At 34.4% G+C, this 24,888-nt stretch overlaps 2 protein-coding genes across 2 annotated transcripts in view; one reads left to right on the plus strand and one right to left on the minus strand.

Annotated features, from left to right (window-relative positions):
* Window positions 1–12,510, minus strand: part of ksr2 (kinase suppressor of ras 2) — a 123,525-nt gene extending 111,015 nt beyond the window's left edge. The window contains exon 1 of the mRNA XM_067407489.1: window positions 12,334–12,510. Coding sequence (XP_067263590.1) covers window positions 12,334–12,510 — 177 coding nt within the window. The remainder of the gene's footprint in view (window positions 1–12,333) is intronic.
* Window positions 12,511–14,201: 1,691 nt separating this feature from the next.
* Window positions 14,202–24,825, plus strand: rfc5 (replication factor C (activator 1) 5). The gene is made up of 11 exons (XM_067407842.1): window positions 14,202–14,325; window positions 14,864–14,928; window positions 15,388–15,524; window positions 17,898–17,977; window positions 18,232–18,305; window positions 19,156–19,315; window positions 19,787–19,868; window positions 19,980–20,109; window positions 21,400–21,477; window positions 21,980–22,034; window positions 24,688–24,825. Exons 1-11 carry the CDS (start codon window positions 14,279–14,281, stop codon window positions 24,782–24,784), a joined length of 1,005 nt encoding a protein of 334 aa, XP_067263943.1. The 5' UTR covers window positions 14,202–14,278; the 3' UTR covers window positions 24,785–24,825.
* Window positions 24,826–24,888: the final 63 nt, after the last annotated feature.

Genomic DNA, 24,888 nt, shown 5'->3' on the forward strand with positions numbered 1-24,888 from the left:
GCTAACGTCAACTTAAGAACTGTGAACGCTGAATAACTTTGGGTAAATGTCTTTAAGTGTCATTTTTTACAAGCTGTTTTACTGACATCTTTCTGTGGTTGAAACACTGATTGAGCAATTAAATGAGATATGAAATTACATTTCGATAAGTTGTACTGTATCTTTCAACATACCTTTGATGTTCATGCACACTTTTTCCGCTTAAATTGAGGTGCTACAGCGATCTGTCACGTCACATTTAGGAATGTCAAAATGCCATTTATTGTTTGAATTTCGTGATAAAATGCACAGAATTTGAAAGCTAAGGATTTGTTTCTTATCAGAAGTAACAGAGCGCAAAGCTCTTTGTAATTATTGGATGGGAGTCACGGATTCATAGGGTCAAATAGAAAATCCTTTATTGTCAGTTTTTTCAACGGTGCGTCTGAAATCACATGCTGTCTGAGTAGGTACTACATTTGAATTTTAACTTGCTTCTTGACTGTTAAATAATTACATTATATAAGGTATATGGGTAGTATGAATGAAATTCGGATGTACTACATCCACCATGTTCTTACTGCCACATGATCTACCAGAGTCAGCTATACGAGGGCAGCGGATCTGTACTTAATCACTGTGGTCAAGAATCAGTATTAATTCATGATTTTGATGTCAGGATTAAACTAAGTAAAAATGTTTCTATGAGTTCTGTCAATAAACTCTCTGCGTTTATATTCTGGACTCATCTGCTTTTCTATACATAATATGCTTTATTAATAAATTGTGTGCAGAGTTTGCATTAAGCCAAGCCCATGTAGTGTAAATGCAGATATCGGATATGGGTCACTCTTAAAAGAAGATGTAATTGTTTAAATAAAGGCACCAGCATATGCAGGAAATGGCATCTATTCCAGTACCCACCCACATTTTTTTTTTTTCTTCTTCTTCTTCCGACACCCATGGTTGGCGTTTTCACATACTATAAATTAGGGAAGAATTAGACTTCGAAAGCAACATATCTGTTAATGTGTTGTTGTTGCATTGACAGCCCTAAATTCAATTCTTCTAATCTGCCCTGATAACTGGCTATTTTTAAACAACCCGCCAATAGTGAAAATAATTATTTCTAGGGATGCACAGATGTATCCGCCAATCATCGGTATTGGACGATTTTCATCCCTAGATTAAAGATTATGCATATAAATTTAAAAAATATATTTTGATAATATTTTGATTTCATGTTGACTTTAAAACGTGTGCAGATTCCATGTAGGCCAAACAAGGTAACTGTGCATTTTTAGCATATCTTGATGAAGTATAATTAGTTGTATTGCACACATGCAGATCCGTAAGCAAACTCTAAATGCAATGCTTGGCATTTTTATGTAAGCAATAAGGTACGAGAGGCTGTGCTGTATCGTGAGTGCCTGCAACCCCTTCAGCCGTGACTTATTCACAATATAGCACTAGCCTTGAGTACCTTATTGCTTTTATAAAACGGTTACGACACAATACAAATATTAAAACCAAAAAATATATATCAATCATGAAGTAAAATCACTAAAAGCCTTCCTTCCGCTGGAAAAAAATAGTCCCTGAGCGCGAACAGCAACAGAAGTTACATTATTACGCCATTAAATGGTGGCAAAGACTGTCTTTATGAGCGAGTCACACAGTAGCTAAGACTTTTATATTGAAAAGCCTGAATTGTCGTGAACAAGGAACAAGACGCAACTGACAAATGTTTTGACCAGCGCTGTCAGTCACGGGAAAACCCCTTAACTGTTAAAAGGACAAGATAATACATTGGGCATTTAAAATGATTTTTTTTATTATGAACATAGGACTGACCTGAAGGAAAATGCTAAATGTGAATGCAGGTAATAAACTCGCTCACTCGATCTCTTTCTCAAAATACTCTTCTACATAAAACAGAAAGTTTCAATGAACAATATCAATTGAGAACAAGCAGTTTACATTGCTAAGAGTGATTGCTAAGGATGTTGTGTAGTGATACACAGAACCGTTTGGTGAAGCAGTCATAGCCATGTTTTATCATGAATAAAACACAGCTATTGACCAATCAGAATCAAGGACAGGAACTAACCGTTTCATAATCGTCCTTAATGTCATTCAATATTTTATGATCTCTTTGAACTGATTCTAAGCATGTTGAAAAAACATGAATATTCTAAACTGGACAAGTTTCCCAAGACAGTGATGTCACTGCCATGTTTGTGCAGGGAAACGAGGAGGAATACAAAGGCAACATTTAAAGGTTTGCTACTACTTTCATGAATAAACATGACAAAACACTTACAGGAAGAGACACTAGCTATTTTCTATCGCATTTTACACTTCTCATTTATGTACTATATAGTATCTCTGGTTAAAACAGCATCCATTTGTTTACAAGGATGCAGTGTTGTAGAAAGGGTAGAATTCTATAGCATACAATATAATTATATTAAACATCAAAATATTCCAGCAAAAATAACTTAACTATTCACACAACTATTTGGTAGACAAAAAGCATAAATGCACTACACTGTAAAAGTGATTCTTACATCACGTAAATATTGCTAAAAAACGTTTTTTTTTTTTTCTGTCATGGATTTAAGCACAGCAGGTGAGTTAGATTAATGCATTTTTGAGTTCAAATAGGTCTACACTGAAAAAAGGTTTTATGCTTCAGCTCCTTTCCCAGCATGCACCGGGGCATGAATAATTAATATGGTTTGTTTGACTGTTTTATTCACAAAGTTATTGTGGGTTGTATTGTCACGTTTAGAAATGTTAGACATTTTAAGGTATTCCATGTGTAGTTTTGTCTCCTGTGATTTCACATGAGAAAAAAATTAGAAGCGATTTTCACTAAGAAATTGCTAGTAAATTTCACAAATTATTACAAAGAAATGGTACATAACACATTGAATTAAACAGTAGAGTTTAAGTAGAAAGACTGAAATAGTGTTTTCTTTATGTATACTCCAATAATCTTCGCTTTATTTACAAATTTAAAAATTATTTAGAATATTAATTTTATAGAAAACAAGAGGAAGCATAAATGATTAAAAGAATGATTTGCAAAAATGTAATCTTACTATTCAATCTACATTCACTCAAACATCATTACATTATATTGAATTAGTAATCAGTAAATTAATATTAAACTCAAAAAATAATGCAAGCAATGCCCCTTTTTAAATGCTATGAATTATTATTATTTATTTTTTTTTACAATGTACTAAAGGTACAACAAGCAGCAAAACATGTGTTTGTTGAATCCTGTCACAAACTTACAACAAGAAAAAAGGATGACGGTTGACAAATCATCTAGAAACTGGATGCGATCAAGATACATGTTGATCTTTCAAACTAATGAGTAAATAAGAATCAGCTATTTGATCATTTCAGCCTTATCAGTTTATTGAACACTGTCCAACTACATCTGTAGTCTGTTCAGTTTCATTTGTGTTGTATCTCCCATGGCAACACTGTTTGTTGAATGTTACTGTATGAAAACAAAGCACATTGTCTGTAGGTCCCAGCTGAAACTAAAAGATTAAAGCATAGAGATGTTCTTTCAAATGCATTTTCACTCAAAGTTTTCAACTCACTACCTAAACTAAATACCCTTTCTGAACTGAAAAATAACTGACCCAAATACAAGAAATAAAACAATAAGCCCCAAGAAGCCATGGTTTACAGTGAATTTATAACAGCTAAGGGGTGTTGTTAGGCACGACACGGAGCAGCTTGACAGGGCTTATTGCTTTTATAAAACAGTTACCACACAATACAATTATTAAAGCCAAAAAATATGTATCAATGCAACTTTCATGCAGTAAAATCACTAAAAGCCTTCCTTCCGCTGGAAAAAATAGTCCCTCTATCTACTCAATCAAATTGTGGCAACAAGATTACAAGCAATATTATTAATTCAATTCAAAATATAATAATTGAGTTAGAATTAACCAAATTAATTCCTTAAAACTCGAAATGTGTAAAATTAGCAAACACCATTACAAAAACCACAAACTGACATAAAAAGCAAAGAGTTAAACTGACCATCTAAATAAAACACAGATCACAATAATGGTGACCAAACATTTTCAATAAAATCAGCATCAACATCTAAACCTCTGTTAATTATTGTGTTTCTCTTTCCTTCAGTGATTCTGCTTGTTATCATCAGGTGTCTTCAATTTTGGCAACAAAAAAATTATAGTTCTTAATTCATCTTTGAGATCTGTCTGATATTCAGATATTTTTGTTTAATTTTTCCTTAAATTTTACTCGTTTTAAATGGTTGACATTTAAGTAATTAATTTGATTAAATCTAACTCAATTCTACTGGTTGAATTTAAGTAATAATATTGCTTGTAATCTGTTGCCAAAATGTTATGGAGTAGATATAACATATTACTTTTTTATTAGGGGCCGTTCACACAGAACATGTTTCCCATTCCAACGCACTACTTTTCCATTGTTTTTCTATGTAAATACGCGTTAGATGGACGTGCAAAACAGTTGCGCTTGCGTCTTGCGTCTTTTGCAGCGTCTCGCGCATGACATGGCGTTCTAAAACGTGGCGCTCAAGTTAAAATCAGTTCAACTTTTAAAAAATACATCTCGAGACCTTGCGTTTTTTCCGCATTCCACTGCCCGCGTCTCGTGTTTTTCAAAGCGAATATGCATTCTGTGTGAATGAGCCTTTACGCCTCTAGATGGCAGCAAAAATTCCCTTTATAAGCGAGCCACTCAGTCGCAAAGACTTTTATATTGAAACTTGTTGTGAACATGGAACAAGGCGCAAATGACAAATGCTTTGACTAGTGCTGTCAGTGTCAGCAGGGCACGGGAAAAACCCATTAACTGATAAAAGGACAAGATCGCAGCTAAATCTGAATGCAGGTAATACACTCAGTTACTCGATATCTCTCTCACAATACTCTTCTACATAATACAGTAATCTTCAATGAACAATATGAAATGAGAACAAACATATGTTTATGTTGCTAAGAGTGTTGTATAGTGTTACATAGAACCATTAGGTGAAGCGGTCATAACTTTTTTATAAATAATAAACAACAGTTACTTTTCGTGAAATACACATGGAACCGCAGCAACACACAGACACAATGGCGCAGTAATACTGATGTAATGAGGTCACAGGTGTATGTTTGTAGAGTAATTTACAACGGCTTAGAACGCGGCTCAACCAATCAGAATCAAGGGCCGGAACTGCATTATAAAGTCCTGTCACTATACACATCACTATTTTGGAACAGCTGCAGGTATATTACGAACAAAAATTCTTTAACCCAGGGAATCCCAAAGTTTTTTCATCAGAACCCTTTTTTACTTTCAGTACCCCAGAGATTTTAACTTAATATTTCAATAACTTAACAACAAATTCACATTTTTCATGGTTAATGGTCATAGCAGGTAATAATAAAATGTTTTGTCTTTTTAGTATGTGTTTTATTTATTTTATTTTATTTTTATTTATTGCATTATTTAAAGGTGCCCTAAATTCAAAAATTGAATTTATCTTGGCATGGTTAAATAACAAGAGTTCAGTACATGGAAAAGACATACGTTGAGTCTCAAACTCCATTGTTTCCTCCTCCTTATATAAATCTCATTTGTTTAAAAGACCTCAGAAAACCGGCGAATCTCATCATAACACCGACTGTTACGTAACAGTCGGGGTGTACGCCCCTATATTTGCATATGCCAGCCCATGTTCCCAACATTATGAAAGGCATTAGACAAGGGCAGCCAGTATTTACATCTGGATCTGCACAGCTGAATCAACAGACTAGGTAAGAAAGCAAGGACAATAGTAAAAAATGGCAGATGGAGCAATAATAACAGACATGATTCATGATAACATGATATTTTTAGTGATATTTGTAAATTGTCTTTCTAAATGTTTCATTAGCATGTTGCTAATGTACTGTTAAATGTGGTTAAAGTTACCATCGTTTATTGCTGTATTCACGGAGACAAGAGAGCCGTCGAAATTTTCATTTTTAAACACTTGCAGTCTGTATAATTCATAAACACAACTTCATTCTTTATAAATCTCTCCAACAGTGTAGCATTAGCCGTTAGCCACGGAGCACAGCCTCAAACTCATTCAGAATCAATGTAAACATCAAAATAAACACTGTACTTACGCGATTAGACATGCTGCATGATGAACACTTTGTAAAGATCCATTTTGAGGGTTATATTAGCTGTTTGAACTTTTTTTATGTTGTTTAAGGCAAGCGCGAGCTCTTGGGCGTGGAGCACCAGATTTAAAGCGCCACAAATCATGAATCGGCTCATTTCTGATTATGCCCCAAAATAGGCAGTTAAAAAAATTTATTTAAAAAAATCTATGGGGTATTTTGAGCTGAAACTTCACAGACACATTCAGGGGACACCTTAGACTTATATTACATCTTTAAAAAAAAAAGTTCTAGGGCACCTTTAATCATTTTAATTTAACATTTTTGTGATTTAATTATTATCCCTGTATGATTATCCTTGCTTTAATCATCTGATGTAAGCATTTTTAAATCATAAATGTAAAAATGAAAATGAAAAATATCTTAATGTATTTAGTGTAAAACAAACATATAATCATTCCCACTCTACACATCTGTCCATACAGTGGATGGACGTCATGTTCTGTAGTTTCTAATGTAAATAAATATCTCCTATAACAGGTTTACATGCACAGGACAAACAACGCTTTCATTTTCTCATAATATACATTGCACATCAACACATTTTTCAACGATTCTCAAACTACTCGTTTGATGCTTCATTCTCTCTAAATCCCTCCTTTCCGCAAGCCTGCTCTGCTCTGATTGGCCAGATGGCCCAGTCTGCTGTGATTGATCTACCGCTTACACCACGTGCGAAAACAAACTCCCATTACCATAACTGATTCAGCTCTGGAGGCTTCTGGAGCTCAGCATTTGTACACACTGTAAAGACAGTAACGATGGCGTTGATTTTATCATATCAATCCAAGCGCGAGTCAGCTGATGAAACATTGGAAGATACCCAAACCTCCATCTCAAGAACGACTTGAGCAGGACGTTTCTCAATGATACCCTACTCCATTTGACGTGGGTCCTAAAACTTATGCCTGATTTTCAAGTGATATTCATCTCACTTTTTCTATTTCTTTATTTTGTATGTCTCTCATCCATCTTTTTTCAAATCTCCCTCTTTCTCATTCTCTCTCGTCCCCCATCATGAGCGGACACGCCCCCTACTGCTGATTGGCTACAAGTGTGTTGTGGTGCTCATTCCGATCCACTTTCAACAGCGTTTCTCAGAAATATATTACTGCACCTTTAAACCTTGAATGAGTTGTTAGTATTTTTGGGAGAGCATGTATAGATTAAGAGGGATCACTGTATCGCTGTAACTAAATGGCATTACGCTTTGAGCATCACTGGTGCCTGGTTGATTGAGGATGCTAATGCATGTCCATCACCAGGTAAACAAGCAAGAACCCCCAGATAATATCTAATGTTTGTAATTATTATTCCATCAACATGAACAAACAAAGTGCTTCATTGTGACATGCTGACACTAGTGACGGCTGCAATCAACAGCCATCGGGAAAATGGGTTTCCCCACATCAAGAGAACAGAGCACAAAAATACTAGAGCTGTTGAAAAGCAGACTAGTTGGTGGAGTAAAAAAAAAGGATAAATGCAATGCCAGCAAACGTGAAACTACATAATCATGATCAAAATTATAATCTTACACAAAAAAACACAGACCTAATCGCAAAATAAAGCAATACTAGATCATAAAAGACAAATCACTGACTATAGCCTGCTGAAAGATATAAGATACTGACAAGTGATGGTGGGTTAAGGAATACAGTAGGTGTCATTCGTACAGTAACATGTGGCCTACACATCAAACCAATTAACAGGGAACACTTTTAGGACTTCTTTCATCTACACAGACCCAGTCTAATGTAAAGCAGTATTTGAAGCCTAAATAGAAGACAAACAACTGACTGCTGGAAGGAAATCTGTGCCAAATCACACAGAACTGCAGTTGGATGTGGTTTAGTATAAAATTCCCCATCCATTCAAACAGGTGCCCGGGGATATCCAACAGGGAAGTTATCACAAGGGCTATATCTCTGACTGTAACTATAAGGTTTCAAGTTACAAGACTAGTTGCACAACTGTGTTTTCTCTAGCAGTGGTTTTGTACTGTATGTTGGTTTCAAGCAGTTAATTCAAATGTTGTAATTTTAAACAATTTGTTGATTGCAGAATCTCTCAAAACAAGCCAAAAAAATAGTCTGATATTTTTTCAATGTTAGGCTACATTTTTTGCTGAAAAGCCTAAAACAAAAACGCAACTATGGTGTCCCATACTCAGAAATTGCCTTGCTCAAGGGCACCTCAGTTGTGGGCAATGAGAATGGAAGAGAGCCTACATTTTCTGCCAATACTGAGACTCGAACCCACGACCTTCAGGTTACAAGTCCAACTCTCTAACCATTAGGCCACAACAGCCCGAAAAGGAGCCTCCCCGTTGGGGAATCGTACCCCAGTCTTCCGCGTAATCGATGGAGATTCTGTTCACTATACTAAAGAAGACAGAAAGAATGACTCAAGAACCAGTTCTTTATAGTGAATCAAAAACATGCTGTGTTCGATAGCCTAGTGGTTAGTGCGCTACCGCCCGAGTTCGATTCCCTTCTCGAGGTCCTTTGCCGATCATGCCCCCCTCTCTCTGCCCAGTGCTTTCCTGTCTGCTCTCTACTGTCCTCTCCAAATAAAGGCACAAAAAGCCCATAAATATAACTTTTAAAAAAAAAGCAAAAAAACATGCTGTGTTCGAAATCGCCCCCTATACGCTTAAATAGGGTGTTATTTGAAGGGAACAGCCATTTGTAGTGGTGTTCAATGCCATAGTGGACAATATTGAGTTCACTCATTCAATCCCATAAAGCACCGCAATAACGAGTGTACAACCCATGTACACTCAACAACTAAAAAATACCCACAATGCACCGTGAGGATTGCACAGAATGAATTCCCTGTTACACCAGACACTGCAGCTGAATAATCCATCCATTTTCCAAACCTCTGGTTCGCTCACTCGTTTTCATTCACTCCTTCAAGTGGACTACATTAGTGGAGTTATGGGGGTGATTTCGAACACAGCCAACCAGTATGACCAGAGTAATTTGATTCAAATGACTTAAATGAATCTGTTATTTTTAGTGAATCAAACAAATATAGTGAAATCAATTTAGACCAATTCCTAAAGGAATGACTTTTATGAGTAGATTATTTTTAGTGAAGGAAACACATTGAATAAATAGATTCCTTAATGAATCTGAATCATTTATTGAACCGTGAGTTAATACTTTCGTCCGGTGTTATGAGAAATCGAGTCCCCCTCAGGAATCAGGTCTCCTTTAAAGGGTTAGTTCATCCAAAAATGAAAATTCTGTCATTAATTGCTCACCCTCATGACGTTCCACACCCGTAAGACCTTCGTTCATCTTCGGAACACAAATTAAGATATTTCAGATGAAATCCGATGGCTCAGAGAGGCCTCCATTGACAGCAATGTCATTCAAACTCTCAAGATCCAGAAAGGTACTAAAGACGTCAAAAATATCTAAATTTTTGTTTTCCGAAGATGAACAAAGGTCTTACAGGTCTTACTTTAAGACCCAGGCGGTAATGCCTGATCAAAAGTTGTTATTGTGATGTCTTGACTAATTAACCTATTTCACTATTCTATGATGTTTATTACATTAAGTGCACAAACAACATGCTTGAAATATAAAATGAATGCATATGTATTGCATAATAAAACAAACTGGAAACAGATTTTGGAAACAAAAAACATCCCTAATATAATATAAGCTAAGGTAGCAGGCTAATCGGGTAGATGCATGCTATGCTAGTACATAAGCTAAATAAAAAAAAAAACAGTAAGAATGAGAAATGCTTGATTTCACAACCTATAGCTTCAGTTATACACTAGTATATGAACCCTGTCATTTAAAATAAATTAATGGTGATTATAACACATTTTAAAGGATATAAATCATAACGTGATTTTGCAGGAATTATAATCAGGTGTTGAAAATACTACCCATTAAAAGTCTGTTGAACCAATGGGATCACTGGGAGGACTCGATTTCTCACCACATCGGTTACCATGTTTTGACGAACCATGTTTTGACCTAAATCAGTAGCCTACTGACAAATTATTCATGACAAAATATTAAATATTAAGTTTTGTTACAATCAGTGTTATTTTATAACGATAATGAATTAATAAAATGTTATTAAGTTTTGATTGAGTATTTAATACATAGTTTTAAAGAGTATTTTGATGTGTTGAACACACCTTTAGTATAATTTGATAGTGTTTTGTTATAGCGTATTTATTCTGTTGATATCTGAAATATTCTAATCTAAAATCTAGTTCTACGAATTGAATGGCTATTTTTAGTTAAAGATGCAATATGTAAGATTTTCTGTCCTCTAGAGGTCGCTAGAGGCCTATTCAAAACAAAGGCGTGGCTTTGAGCGCGGATTCTTGGGACATGTGGTCTTCAACTCACAGCCAGTGGAAAACAATTGGGATAGGACTCGGGAAGAAATCATGTTCATGGATGCGATTATTAACGCTACCGTAGTATGAAGCAATGCAGGACCGAGTGTTGTGGGAGCTGAACGAGGCCGCTGGAGCGATTGAGCAACACGCCTCACAAGTAGAGGAACTTTTATTATGCCACAGTCGCCAGCGCCGCTTCCACTTTTCTGGTCATGAGTATGAGGTAACACAGCTCTGTTTATCATATTAGATACATTTGAGTGTGTTGAAAATGTTATAACATTACTGTGCTTTCGCTCGGCGGCTGCTGTTGCACACTGCAGTAGATAGATCGATATCAGAATATCATATTAAATGTTGGATGGCTTGTGCTGATAAATGCCATGTAATTCATTTTAAAACATATTGTATGATGGACAAAATTCTGTATTACTGTTACTAAAAATAGAGCGGCATCTGATTATGCTTATGTTAGCTATTTGACAATAATAGTGTTTTTCTCTGAGGCATGGTAAAGTATGGTACTCGCAAAAAATCAAGGAAATTTGGTTTAAACAATAAGACTAAACGTGTTGAGCTATATAACAATAATTAGTTTTCTGTCCATAAATATATCAAAACAGTTGTTCCCTTGTCTATTAAAACATGTAATATATTAAAGCATCTTTGGTATTTCCATTCTACAAAATAAAACCGGAAACCGAGGGTAACGCGGGTATGACGCAACTGACTGGCGATTCCTCACACGTCCCAGAGCCTTGGCTAAAATTTTCTCACGATTTACAAATAGTTGCAAACATTCGGGATATTGTAAGTACTCAACAAAATAGGCTTTATAACACTGGCCTAGTGGTTTTTGGATATTTTACTGCAAAATTCTTACATATTGCGCCTAATTTATTTATTTACATTTTGTATGGGAGAAAATTTTAACAGAGAAAGAGAAGAAAGTTGAATTGTACTAACATATAAACGAGTATCGTTACAGAGTTCGTCTTGTTACTCGAGAGTTTTCTGTTTCTTTAAGTCAGCATGAAACCGAATCGAATGGCTAACAGAACCGATTCGAAAAATCGCAACCGGAATCGATTCACATCCTAAGTTTGAGACTCATGACATAAAGAAAAAAAGCAACAGTTAAAGACATGAAAAAAACATGCCTTACAACACTTCTCGTTCTCCTCACCAAGTCCAATTTGCAGAAATTATTTATAGAACACCCTGATCTAGATATCGAGTCTTTGAAAAACCCATATTTGGTCGACCATTATAGTATAGCCTACACAAAATACTGGCGTCAAAAAGAAAATATCTGGGACATTAACTCGTATTACATAACATAATTGAAATAAATGCGATGTTTATATCATGCCAACGAATGTTTTAATGACGCGGATGATTTAAAAACGAGGATATAAATTAATGTCAACAATAGGCCCCTCTCGGTGTCCATGTTAGCAGCGCGAGCGCACGAGCCACCTTCTTCACCACCTGCAGAATGCGCAAGCTCGCGCCTCTCACTGCAGCGCGAGCTTCTTCATTTATTACGCCAGTACGGTCAATCCCCAAGATGCAACTTTAATTTAAAAACGCATTTAAAGATGCAAAATTATTTCATGTGCATGCACCTGCGCACACATATACTCTCGTGACATTTGTGGAAATGCAGGAGGGCTGGGGTGCAAAATTCACGTACATTTGGGCTCAGGCAAATGGATGCTTGCTTACCTCCAGCGTTCGGATTTCTTTTTGTGTCAAGTCGTTGGATGTGGCACATTTGGTCCTCAGACCTTCCAAGCTGGAGATACTAATGTCAATCATGTTTTGCACCAGTTCGCACTGCTGCAAGGCTTTTTGCAAACTCAGAAGATGCTCGTCGCTTTTGGTCATATTCTCCTCGTCCATAATTTGTGAGCAGTGGTCCTTTTCTTATGTGCAGGCTACTTTTTTCGCTCAATCAGATTAGAGAACACTTTAGATAGTGCGTTTGTGAAAGCACTAATAATGGTGTGATGATGAAAAACTAGACTCTACGTGTAAGGCGATTCCATTGTTGATATCCTGATGTCCTGACGGTGTTGTCATCAGGGTTGCACAGTTTATGTTTGATGCTCCAGCTTGACTCTACCATAATACACAGATATTGAAGGAAGGAAGGAAAAAATAAAAATCAGATCCTCGCTGCGGTGGCATCAGCTAGATCCATTGCGCGCGTGAGAAATGCAACACAAATTGAGACATATTTGTCAGAGATGATTAAGGAGAACGATAGGTGATATTTCTTAACGATAACGTCTGATTTGAGTGCATGTATTCCCCTTCTGGACCATCATCAGCAGCAGCATCCCGGCGCTCCCCCATCACACCGACATGTTCGCGTCAATCAAATTCACAGCAACAGCATCAGCATCGCATCGCCGACACAAGCAGGGGAGAGAGTTCTCGCGAGATAAGCATCAATGCAGTGAGCTCACTGTTTGAACTCGGAGAACATTTTTCTAATCGAACCACTGTTTTATTTGGTCATGTAGGCTACTTTTTTATCAAAAGTATTTTAACTGACTGTCAAATGGACGTACTGCCCTAATGTATTTCCAAGAGTGCTTTACAATTGACAAGATCTACTCCAAGAATTAATATGACTGATTTAACCTGATTGCATTGGGTTACACCGCAATAAAAGTAATTTTAAGAGGCAGGAAAAAATGGAGCAGGTTCACTTTTTACATTAGGATATATTAGAGACTAAATAGTTTAAAAACAGACCAGTCTAAGATGGTTTTCTGCTGATTTACACTGCAAACTGACCGCTAAAGTGCCAACAGACCAGCCTCGACTGAACATGATGTGTGAAAATAGATTTGTCAAAAACACAGCCTATATAGGCCCACGGCTGTTTAATGATTACGAATTGCAGTGTGTGTGTTTATTTAATGTCACATTACCAGTAGCGTTATTCTCATTAACAAAATTACTGACGAAAATGTCTTTTTGTTTTTAATTTTGTAAATGCTAACATGGAAAAGGCGCAAATCTTTACAAATAATCTGTTGTTTAATTATGTTTTATTTTTAAATTAAGGTATTACTTTTTACCTCTATTTTTTTTTTTTTTTTCCTAATTTGCTTTACTTTTTAAAATTACTATTACTTTTTAACCTCTATTTTTCTAATAAATTTTAATTTACACTGCGGACCCAGAGCCGTTAAATATGTTTTTCAACGGCTCTGTAGTGAAATGACATTTTATACCACTGACACCAAACCAAACTTTACTTGACTCGAATTACCAGCAATTATTAAAAATCAAAGCTTTATCATTTTGTGAGAACCCTTAAATACTGACGGTTACTGCTGCGATATCATATTAGGGAATACAATATATTGTATATCCTTTTTAAACATGATACCTTTGGAGTAGCTAGTAGCTAATGACTTTCTTTGATCATATACATAATAAATACATGTAAAAATGTATGTATTATGTATCTCTTAAACTCTTATTATGAAATAACTGTAGGCTACTTCCTCGTTAAATCCCGCCTTCATTAAAAGCGCCCTTCTGATTGGTCAAGAAACTGCTCCGCTAGTGACGTGCGCGGATGGAAATCTTTGTGTAGTCAGAAAAACGCGCCAAGACGCATCGAGGGGTTTATTGAACAAAGTACAAGAGAATGGCGTCAACAAGTAAAGCACAACTTCAGGCGAGAAATTTACCATGGTAATTTAATTTGAATTTGGTAGTACAAATTTCGCTCTTTTGTTATCAGCTGATAATTATAAATAAAAGGTGTTGGTGCTCTTTGAGACATTCTTTAGCCGACGTGCAGCTTTGCACAGTTTTGCTTTTTTTTTTACATTTGAATTGCACTTAGTTTGCACGAATGACCATGATGAATTTATGAATAATAAACAACCACTGGCTGTAGTTGAGCTTGTTATGCAGTATGTATGAAATGGATAAACGAGAATATATCAGACCTGCATTGTTGTTATGACAGCTGACATCATACTGATGGAGAAAAGCGATGACTACTCAAGGGAATTTGTCTAAATATCTGAAATGATAAACTCTTTATTTATAAAATGTTCTTGAAGTATTAATGATAGCTATTTATTATAATAATACCATAATGTTAATATGAGGTAATCTGTGTTTAATTTTGATAAGGTAAGATAATTTCATTAGAGTTGCTGTCACTAACACGATGAATCTAAAATATAGTATTTAAAAAATATGATTTTTTTTTATTTTTCAGGGTTGAAAAGTACAGGCCACAGACATTAGATGATCTCATCTCTCACCAAGATATCCTGAGCACAAGTAAGCAGTGTGATATGTATGGATTATAAATTGTACTCTGCCAAAATTATTATTATCATTATTAACAAATAAAGATTTGCACTGTGATACTACTATACAACATACTTTACTATATGTGTCTGTCCCTGCGTCTCAATCAGCTCCCTAGTTCCCTAGGTCGTGAATCAGTATATCATGCAAGTGAATGTGGTTGATTCCCTGATCAGTGCCCTGACTACTGAACTAAGGAGCTGATTGAGACACACGGTGTGTTCTTAAAGTAATTGTTCACCCAAAATTAAAATTCAGTTGCATCTGCATTGAATTTCAGTTTTTCTTACAAAAAACTTTTGCATACTTTTTGCAGCTTTAAAGCTACATGCTTTTTAATTGCTTTGAAAAAAAAGACCAGTACATTCCTGAACATTTTATTTAAATGTAATATTAAAACTTGTCCATGTTCATTTTCTTCTTCCACAGTCCAGAAGTTCATCAGTGAAGACCGATTGCCTCATCTGCTCTTCTATGGACCTCCAGGAACAGGAAAGACCTCTACTATACTAGCATGTGCTAAACAGCTGTACAAAGATAAAGAGTTCAACTCGATGGTTCTGGAGGTACTGCAGATATTTTTTTGCACATTTGGCAAAATCTTCCCCATGATAAAAAACATATTGACGTCACGCCCTGAGGGGAACGCCCCCTTGGCGGGCAAAACAATGCTTTCCTCCATTGATTATGCATACTTTATTCAGGCAAACAAATTAACACAGAATATTATTGCAACACAAGGTTTCTCGTTAAGCATTTTTTCCATCAAAAACTATAATAAAGGAAACGTGTTGCGTTCATATTCTGGGATCATCTGCCCGCCTGTATATAGTATGCATCATCAAAAAGGGTTCAACTGAATTTTATCTTTTTAATATCACTGTTTTAGTACATTAAGGCACTTTAAAGGTGCCCAAGAACATGTTTTCAAAAGATGTAATATAAGTCTAAGATGTCCCCTGAATGTCCCCTGAATGGCATAATTATAAACGCGCGATTTATGCAGCGCGGCCCCTTTAAATCTCGTGCTCTCTGCCCACGGAGATTGCGCTTGCCTTAAACGGCATAAACAAAGTTCACACAGCTAATATAATCCTCAAAATGGATCTTTACAAAGTGTTCGTCATGCAACATGTCTAATCATGCAAGTAGAGTATTTTTTATTGGATGTTTAGATTTGATTCTGCTTGAGTTTGATAGTGATCTGTGGCTAACGGCTAATGCTACACTGTTGGAGAGATTTATAAAGAATAAAGTTGTGTTTATGAATTATACAGACTGCAAGTGTTTAAAAAATGAAAATCACGACAGTCTTGTCTCCGTGAATACAGTAAGAAACGATGGTAGCTTTAACCACATTTAACAGTACATTAGCAACATGCTAACAAAACATTTAGAAAGACAATTTACAAATATCACTAAAAATATCATGTTATCATGGATCATGTCAGTTATTATTGCTCCATCTGCCATTTTTCGCCTTTTGTCCTTGTTTGCTTACCTAGTCTGATGATTCACCTGTGCAGATCCAGACGTTTATACTGGCTGCCCTTGTCTAATGCCTTTCATAATGTTGAACATGGGCTGGCATATGCAAATATTGGGGGCGTACACCCCGACTGTTACGTAACAGTCAGTGTTATGTTGAGATTCGCCTGTTCTTCGGAGGTCTTTTAAACAAATGAGATTTATATAAGAAGGAGGAAACAATGGAGTTTGAGACTCAACGTACGTCTTTTCCATGTACTGAACTCTTGTTATTTAACTATGCCAAGATAAATTAACTTTTTGAATCTAGGGCACCTTTAAGGGTGGGTTGCACTAATAAGGATTCTTTAGCCTGGCTTCGGTTCACCCTTCGCCTACGCTGCTTGATCAGCCTTTTAATTGCAACAGTCTTTCTGCGTAGTTAATCTGTGTTTAAAATCAAGTGGTGCATCACAGCTCGATTTAAAATAAAACTCAGATCAACAAATCCTTGATTAGAATTAAACTGCTTAATTTAATCCTTACTGGTGCAACCCACCCTAGTGTTTTTCACGTTAGCTTTTTTTAAAAATCGTCCTGCTGTTTTTAGTGATTGAAATCACTGCAGGTGCTGTATATGGATCACAATTGCCCAAAACGTGCATCTTGTTCACATATTTTTGCTTTTAAGATGGAAAATTGACAGGCTTGTGCTGTAGTTACATGGCTGTTTTGCCCTCCAGGGCTCCGCGACAGTCACGTGACAAACTATGAATTGTTAGTTTTGTTTGATGTTCTTTGAGTCAGACATCAATTTATGATCACAGTTTTGTTTTCATTTATGTTATACTAAGAGATTAAAGGTCCATTCACACCACGGATGATAACTATAATGATAATGACTTTATAATGAATAATGAATTTTTTTCCAGCTGATAAACGATAAAAACAGTGAGTGCCAATCACAATCCTTCCTGCTTAATTCAGAGCACGAGCATTTAAAGCGGCAGACTACAAAACTGCAGCAACAGACCTGCAACTTTCACCCTATTTCTGTTTTACCATCTATCTCTAAGGTAATGGAAAAAATTGTGCTTGGTAATTGTATTCCTGAAATCTGAAATTGTATTTTCAGTCTGGTTTTAAGTCTACGCAGGGCACGGGATCTGCCCTTTTGAGAGTGTTAAATTATATTTTATATCATTTAACATTTTTATATTGTTGCTCTGTTGTGTTTGTAGTTTTGATCATTTTTACTGAGGCTTTTTTAAATACACTTTGGAAGTTTTTAAATGTGCTACATAAATAAAAGTACTTGAACTTATCATTCGTTGGTGTGGACGCTAATATACTTATTGTTGTAGTTATCTTTATAGTTATTGTTCTTGGTGTGAACGGGCCTTAAGGCTAAATATGCTTGATCTTTTTTTCTTTTTTTTTAATGGAAACTATAATGCATTTTACTTCATCAGCTCAATGCATCAGACGACCGTGGCATTGACGTGGTGAGGGGGCCGATCCTCAGCTTTGCCAGTACACGAACCATCTTCAAGTAAGAACTGTTACCCACCCTTACAGCAAAAAAAAACTGTTCACATTCATGAACAGTTTTTATAATATAATATAATGGTATCACATACAACAATGCAAATTTCATTTTCATGTAGCAACTAATAAACAAATTTTTTTCTTTTCTTTTCTTTTTTTGCTTTTTGCATGACTGTTGGTCTTCAGGCTATTATTGCATTCAAAAAAATTACTGCTGTTGTAAAAGATCTGATCATTCTTTGCGCTTGCTCCTTGTAGAAAAGGCTTTAAGTTGGTGATCCTGGACGAGGCGGATGCTATGACCCAGGATGCACAGAATGCTTTGAGGAGAGGTAGCGTACCATCTGCCCCATCAGCTCACCTGCTGAGCCCCCAAATGGCCCGATGGCAGAAGAATAGGGTTCTGCTATTTCACTCTCCACAGTGAGATATGAATGAGAGCAGTGGGATTATGATTGAAAAAAATTCTTAGAGTTAAGATAATTTGGACAAAGCATCTGATTTTATTAAATCAGGCTTTATATGCAGGTTTTAAAATGTAAAAAAAATCTGATTTGGATTTTTAAGTGGATAAAAATTTATTTGTTGTTGTTGTTGTTGTTATTATCGTTATTATTATTGTTATTTCATGTATATATATTTTGTTCATTTTATATTATACATTTAAAATATTTTCATTATTAAAATATATATTTATTTATTATTTTATTTTGAGACATAAATGAGAAGTCTGATTGGAAAAGAATGCATCTGATTTTATTAAATAATAATAATATTATTATTATTATTATTATTATTATTTTAATTTGGTCTATTTTATATTATTATTCATTTCAAATATTTTTATCATAGAAAATAATAATTTTTATTTTATTTTATTTTGAGACATGAATGAGTAGTGTAATTGGGAAAAAATATTTTGTGTTTAAGGGTCATTTTGACAAAGCATCTGCTTTTATTAAATCACTGTATGTTTATTTCCAGGTTTTAAAATTCAAGAATGTCTTACTTGTAATAATAGATTTTATTTTATTTTTTTAATTGATTGTATTTTTATTATTATTATTTTATTTTATTTTATTTTTTTGCAGTCCCTTTGGAGATTTATTTATGCAGACTTCATTGAGCCACACCTGATTCTCTCTCTCTCTCTCTCTCTCTCTCTCTCTCTCTCTCTCTCAGTCATTGAGAAGTTCACAGAGAACACACGTTTCTGTCTGATCTGTAACTACCTTTCAAAGATCATACCTGCCCTGCAGTCTCGATGCACACGGTTTCGTTTCGGCCCCCTGTCCCAGAGCCAGATGATTCCCAGACTAGAGCATGTGATACAGCAGGAGAGGTGAGACACTCATCACATCAAATCCAGGTCAAGTGGATGTTATTTATGAATGAAATTAATGTTGAATTGATTGCATATTGAAAGAAATCTTAACCACTCACATTTTCTACAGAAAGTAGAAAAAATCTAGTTATGTTTATATTTTTATATAATTAGAAGCAAGACATCTTCAGATAGAGCAACATTAAAATGACAATATTTAGACTGTCAAGTGTTTTTATCAGAATTTTTGGATCGTATTTGAAGTGAGTCATCAGATGGATCCACTCAAAAGACCTTGAACACAAAAGATCCTGGCTGGAGTGACCCAGCCCTACGGCCCATTTGATTAAAAAACTCTTCACAAACACACGTTTTATATCACCTCTGCTACAGGACGGCACCATCAACTTTGAGCAAAAAAAACTGAACATTGTGTTTCCCTAGCGTAGATTCATAAATATTTAAAAGTCTGTTTTGTTTCACTGATAGCATTGACATCACTCCAGATGGCATGAAGGCCATTGTGACCCTCTCAACAGGAGACATGAGACGATCACTAAACATTTTACAGGTGTGTATCATGTGAAAAAGTGATGTTTTTGTGGTTTGCTTATCATTTACGTTGCTGCTGGCATGAAGAATATTCTTGAGAAAAATGTGTCATATATGTATTCATGTGTAGAGTACCCATATGGCCTATGGGAAGGTGACTGAGGAGATGGTGTACACCTGCACTGGACATCCTCTTAGATCAGACATCGCCAATATACTGGACTGGGCCCTCAATAAAGACTTCACCACTGCGTATAACCGTATCCTTTTTACTCCAGTGGTTGCTTCATTAGTTATTCAAGCTTTTCTGTAGTATATAACCTTTCTTTTTAAAATGTGAATTAAAAAAAGTGTGATCTTTTTGATAATTTTTATTGTTGATCTAAGGCAAGTGGTGTCTTTTTTACCAAATCACATTTCTTACCTCCTCTCTACTAGAATAACATCCATTTATTTTTATTTTAAAGTTAATTTTGACAATGCATCTGCCTTTTATTAAATGTTTTATGCTTTATTAAATGTTTTATTCCAGGTTTTAAAAATGCAAGAATGTCTGTTCTTGATAAAGATCTTATATATATATATATATATATTTTTTTTTTAATATATATAATATATAAAATAAAAAAAAGATCTTTTTACATATATATATATATATATTTTATATGTGTATATATATGTATATATATATATATTTTATATGTATATATGTATGTATTTTATATTATTCTTAATTTCAAATATTTTTATTATGTAAAATTTTAACTTCATTTTAATTTTGCACATTTTATATTTTTCTTAATTCCTATTTTATTTCATTTCATTTATTTTATGCCGATCTCACTAAGCCACACCTGATTCTCTCTTGAATTTTTATTGATAAGATGAGAGGGGATAAGAAATGTGATAAAAAAAAAAAAAAAAAATCATCATTTCACTTTAGATAAAAGCATCTGCTCAGTTTAAATAAAATTAAAATAAATGTTAAATTTTCTAAAATTATTCTTACAAAATATTAGCATTATTAATGATAATAATGTAGATTGTTTGTTTATTAATCTTAATATAGATTCAAAATTAATTATTCATATTTTCCAAAGCATAAACAAAAAGCTTATATTACAATTTTGTAATTTAATTTATTTTGTATTTTACAACTGTTTTTCTCCCACATAAACCTTTTCCACCAAAGTAACTAAAATATATATACTATAATAATAATAAATTAATAATTAAAATAAGTAAAATTTACATTAAAATATGCACATTTACAAATTAACCTAAAATCCCTATCAGGAAAATGACAAAAAACATAGGTCATACTCCACGCATCCTAATCTCTGTTACGTTTGCGGTCTGTACATGTAATATTATCACTGATCAAACATCTAATTTAATTTATAAATATTACTTTAGAAGAAAATGTTTTATAAATATTGATAAAACAATTATTTTATTAAGGATATTTAATGGTTTATGAGAATACCATTGTGGTGAGAAGTTGCTGATATTATTGTGACGTTTCAAAAGTCCTTAACCAGGTTCAACAGAAATTCTGCAGCTCAAAACTCTGAAAGGTCTGGCACTTCATGACATTTTAACTGAAGTCCATCTTCTCATTCACCGTGGTAAGACCACACTGTTAACAGAGTTTGAAGAAATGCAGCAATGTAAAGCTCTACAATCGTCTCTTGTTCAAAAGAGCTAAAGCGGCACAGAGTCTAGTTGAGGCCTGGAACACCACACCACCCATCAGAACTTTGATGTAGTGATGAGATAGATGTTTTCCCTGCCCTCGTTGCCATGGAGATCCTTTTGTGGTTGGCATGGAAACCGGTTGTGCTTGTTTTTAAAGGCCGCCTGTTAGAAGTAGCAGAGTGTAGCATGCTTCACACAAATAAAGCACTAAATATTACACTATTTTCAGAATCAAGACTGCAAGAATTAGTGTATCATAACTGTTGCATGGCAAAAGCTATTTATCACACACAGAGCTCTGAAGATGTCAGGGTTTCTGTATTTTTTATGTTGGAACAACGTAATTATTTGTCACAATTATTGGTCACAATCAGTGTTTGAAGACCGTTAGGTGGGTTATTTTGCTCTAATGTTTTTGTGTCTCCATTTCAGTGGATTTCCCACCCTCTATCCGCATGGGTTTGCTTATAAAACTTGCAGATATTGAGTGAGTACATTCATTTTGTCAAGTTGTTAGTAAATCAATAGAGCAAGAGATTAGTTTTATTTATCACTGGTTTGATTACTAGGGCTGCAACAACGAATAGATAAAATTGATAAAATTCGATTATTAAAAGAGTTGGCAACGAATTTCATTATCGATTCGTTGCAAAAATAAATAGCAGAGCGGAGGTAGAGGAAAGACCATCGGAGAGTAAGCAAAATTGTGAATATTTTAATTAAACAAGGAAAAACAAAATAATAGCGATCCATCTGTCATACAGTGTTATTGTGGCTGCGTTCAGCGCTCGTGACACGCAAGACGCGTCGCTATGGAAACATTAAAGGCAAACGTTCTAAAATAACGGTCGCCTTAAAAAAACTATAAAATATTTTAAACTCACGCTCGAAAGGGTGAATATCAATCAAACAACAAAAGACAGAGACAATCACTCACTGCTCTTTAGCTTTAATAAGGATTTATTATATATTAATTATATTTAATCCATAAGGAATGTTGTATGCAAGTTGTTATAAAGAATGCATATATCATTCATTGAAAAGAAGACATTGTGTTCTTCTTTAGGAGGAGTGGTTTTATTGGATTATAAGATAATATTTTTTTTATGTCACAGCAGTTAAATCTGTGTCTGTATTGCATGTTCAAATTTTAATATTATTCATATTAATAGGTTAATACAGTAGATGATTTCTCCAGGAGTATATAATGGGTTTGGAAATTTTAGAGAAATTCTTAATGCATTACAATTTAACTAAACCTGTTGGATTTAGTCAACTAAAATCTTGTGATATTTAGTCAACTACTAAAACAATTCAAATGACTAAAACATGATTAAAGATGAATGGCATTTTAGTCAAAAGACTATGACTAAAACTAAATAAAAATTTGCTGTCAAAATTAACACTGATCTGTTGCCATGTATCTATTCAGTGCTTTGTCATATCGGTTATTGTTGACAAATATATTTGGGAGTGAGTGAGTGTAGTGTAGAGAAGAAGTTCTACCGTTCAAACAAATTCTGTTAAGTTTTCTGATTTGTATGTCTCTTTATTAAAAAAAAAATATATATATTGTTCTGACAGCTCATGTCCCTTTAAACAAAAATATACATCTTTTTGTGCACTTTATTTAAAAAAAATCCTATATATTTGGCAGATGTAAAGCATACATGTGTATGTTTTTTGTGTTGTTTTTTTGTTTTTTATTACTTTAACAGCTCAGCGATGTTAAAAGAACAACCTGTTTTTGCACATTCTGAGGATTTTTTGCACTGTGAATTTGAATAAAAGGTTGGAAATTAATGTTTTTTCCCCGATTCATCGCAAAAATAATTGACAGATTAATCGATAATTGAAATAATCGTTAGTTGCAGCTCTATTGATTACTGTTAAATATTAATGAACCAAATAGCCCCACTCCCATATACCTCATGAATACTTTACCTACATGAACTCGACTCAGTTTCATTCATGTAAATTCATGCGATTCATTTTTTGTTTGACGCATTAAACATATTTAACGCAGCATCCATTTTTTCCCATTATCCTTTAGCTAGCGTTACATTATATGATCACACTCTTATTCATGCAAATGCTTTTAATCCATTTAAGCACGACAAGATTCAAGAGAACACAATGGTTCTGGCACTCACGACTCGTGCGCACAGAAAGCCGCTTCTGACAGATCATCACCAGCCACATTGAGTTGTCTTTCACGCTTTGAAAGACAAAAACACACAAAATTATGCCAAAATGCCCGTTTTGTCGAGTATCCCCGTAAGGTCCTAGTTAGATAGTCGCGTCATGTGCATCAGATCTTAAAGTGACAGTACCCTAATAAACCTGCTACAGTTTGCCATTAATGTTTATCAAAGAATAAAGAAAATCACTCACTGCTCTTAATTGAATAACTTTTTTATCTTGAATAAAAATGAAAAAAAAAAAAAGTAATCTAAATTATACAGTAAAGACTGAAGTGTTTGATAAATGCTTTGATTCTGGATATTTACTACCTGTCAGATCAAATATTTAAAATATACTGTCTTTATGTTGTTCCTACATTAATTTAAATGTAGAAATGTTAATTTAATTTGGAGAATAAATGTGAAATTATTAAAATATAAAAATATATTAAAAACTTTATAGTTAGGTGCGATTAATTGCTATAAATTACGGAAAAATGTGATTCATTTTTTAAATTGACAGCACATAATAAATTATATATATATATATACTGTATAAATGGGGCAGGGGTGGATGCAAGGATCACAGAAGAAACAATAAAGACTTGTACGTTATTACAGAAGATTTTTATTTCAAATAATGCTGTTCTTTTCAACATTCTGTTAATCAAATGCTGAAAAAAATGTTAAATATTAAAAAATATTAAGCAGCACATTTATTGATAAGTTGTTTCTTGAGCAGAAAGATCTCTGAAGGATTATGTGACACTGAAGACTGGAGTAATGATGATAAATTCTGCTTTGATCACGGGAATAAATTACATTTAAAATATATTTAAATAGAAAACATTAAGATCTAATAACATATTATTCATATTATGAATATAATAGAATTTCATAGTACTGTTTATATATATTATGTACTTGAGTTCAACTTCTTTCCTTTTTAACCATAAGGTATCGTCTGGCCTCAGGAACCAATGAGAAGATCCAGCTGAGCTCAATGATTGCTGCTTTCCAGGCTGTTAGAGACATAGTGGTCAGTGATGGATAGACCATTGGTTCACACTTTTCACATGAAAGGGCTGTCACATATATCCATGATGTCATGAGAGGAAGTTCTTTACTTCTTCATGTTGTTTTGACAAACAAAACAAA

The sequence above is a fragment of the Chanodichthys erythropterus genome, chromosome 13, assembly GCF_024489055.1.
Source record: "Chanodichthys erythropterus isolate Z2021 chromosome 13, ASM2448905v1, whole genome shotgun sequence".
Lineage (NCBI taxonomy): Eukaryota > Metazoa > Chordata > Actinopteri > Cypriniformes > Xenocyprididae > Chanodichthys > Chanodichthys erythropterus.

Excerpts from the sequence above, each read along its gene's own strand:
- rfc5 (XM_067407842.1), top strand. The coding sequence starts at position 14,279 with ATGGCGTCAACAAGTAAAGCACAACTTCAGGCGAGAAATTTACCATG. Across the intron at positions 15,525-17,897 it reads TCAACTCGATGGTTCTGGAG|CTCAATGCATCAGACGACCG; the intron begins GTACTGCAGATA and ends TTACTTCATCAG. Across the intron at positions 18,306-19,155 it reads ACAGAATGCTTTGAGGAGAG|TCATTGAGAAGTTCACAGAG; the intron begins GTAGCGTACCAT and ends TCTCTCTCTCAG.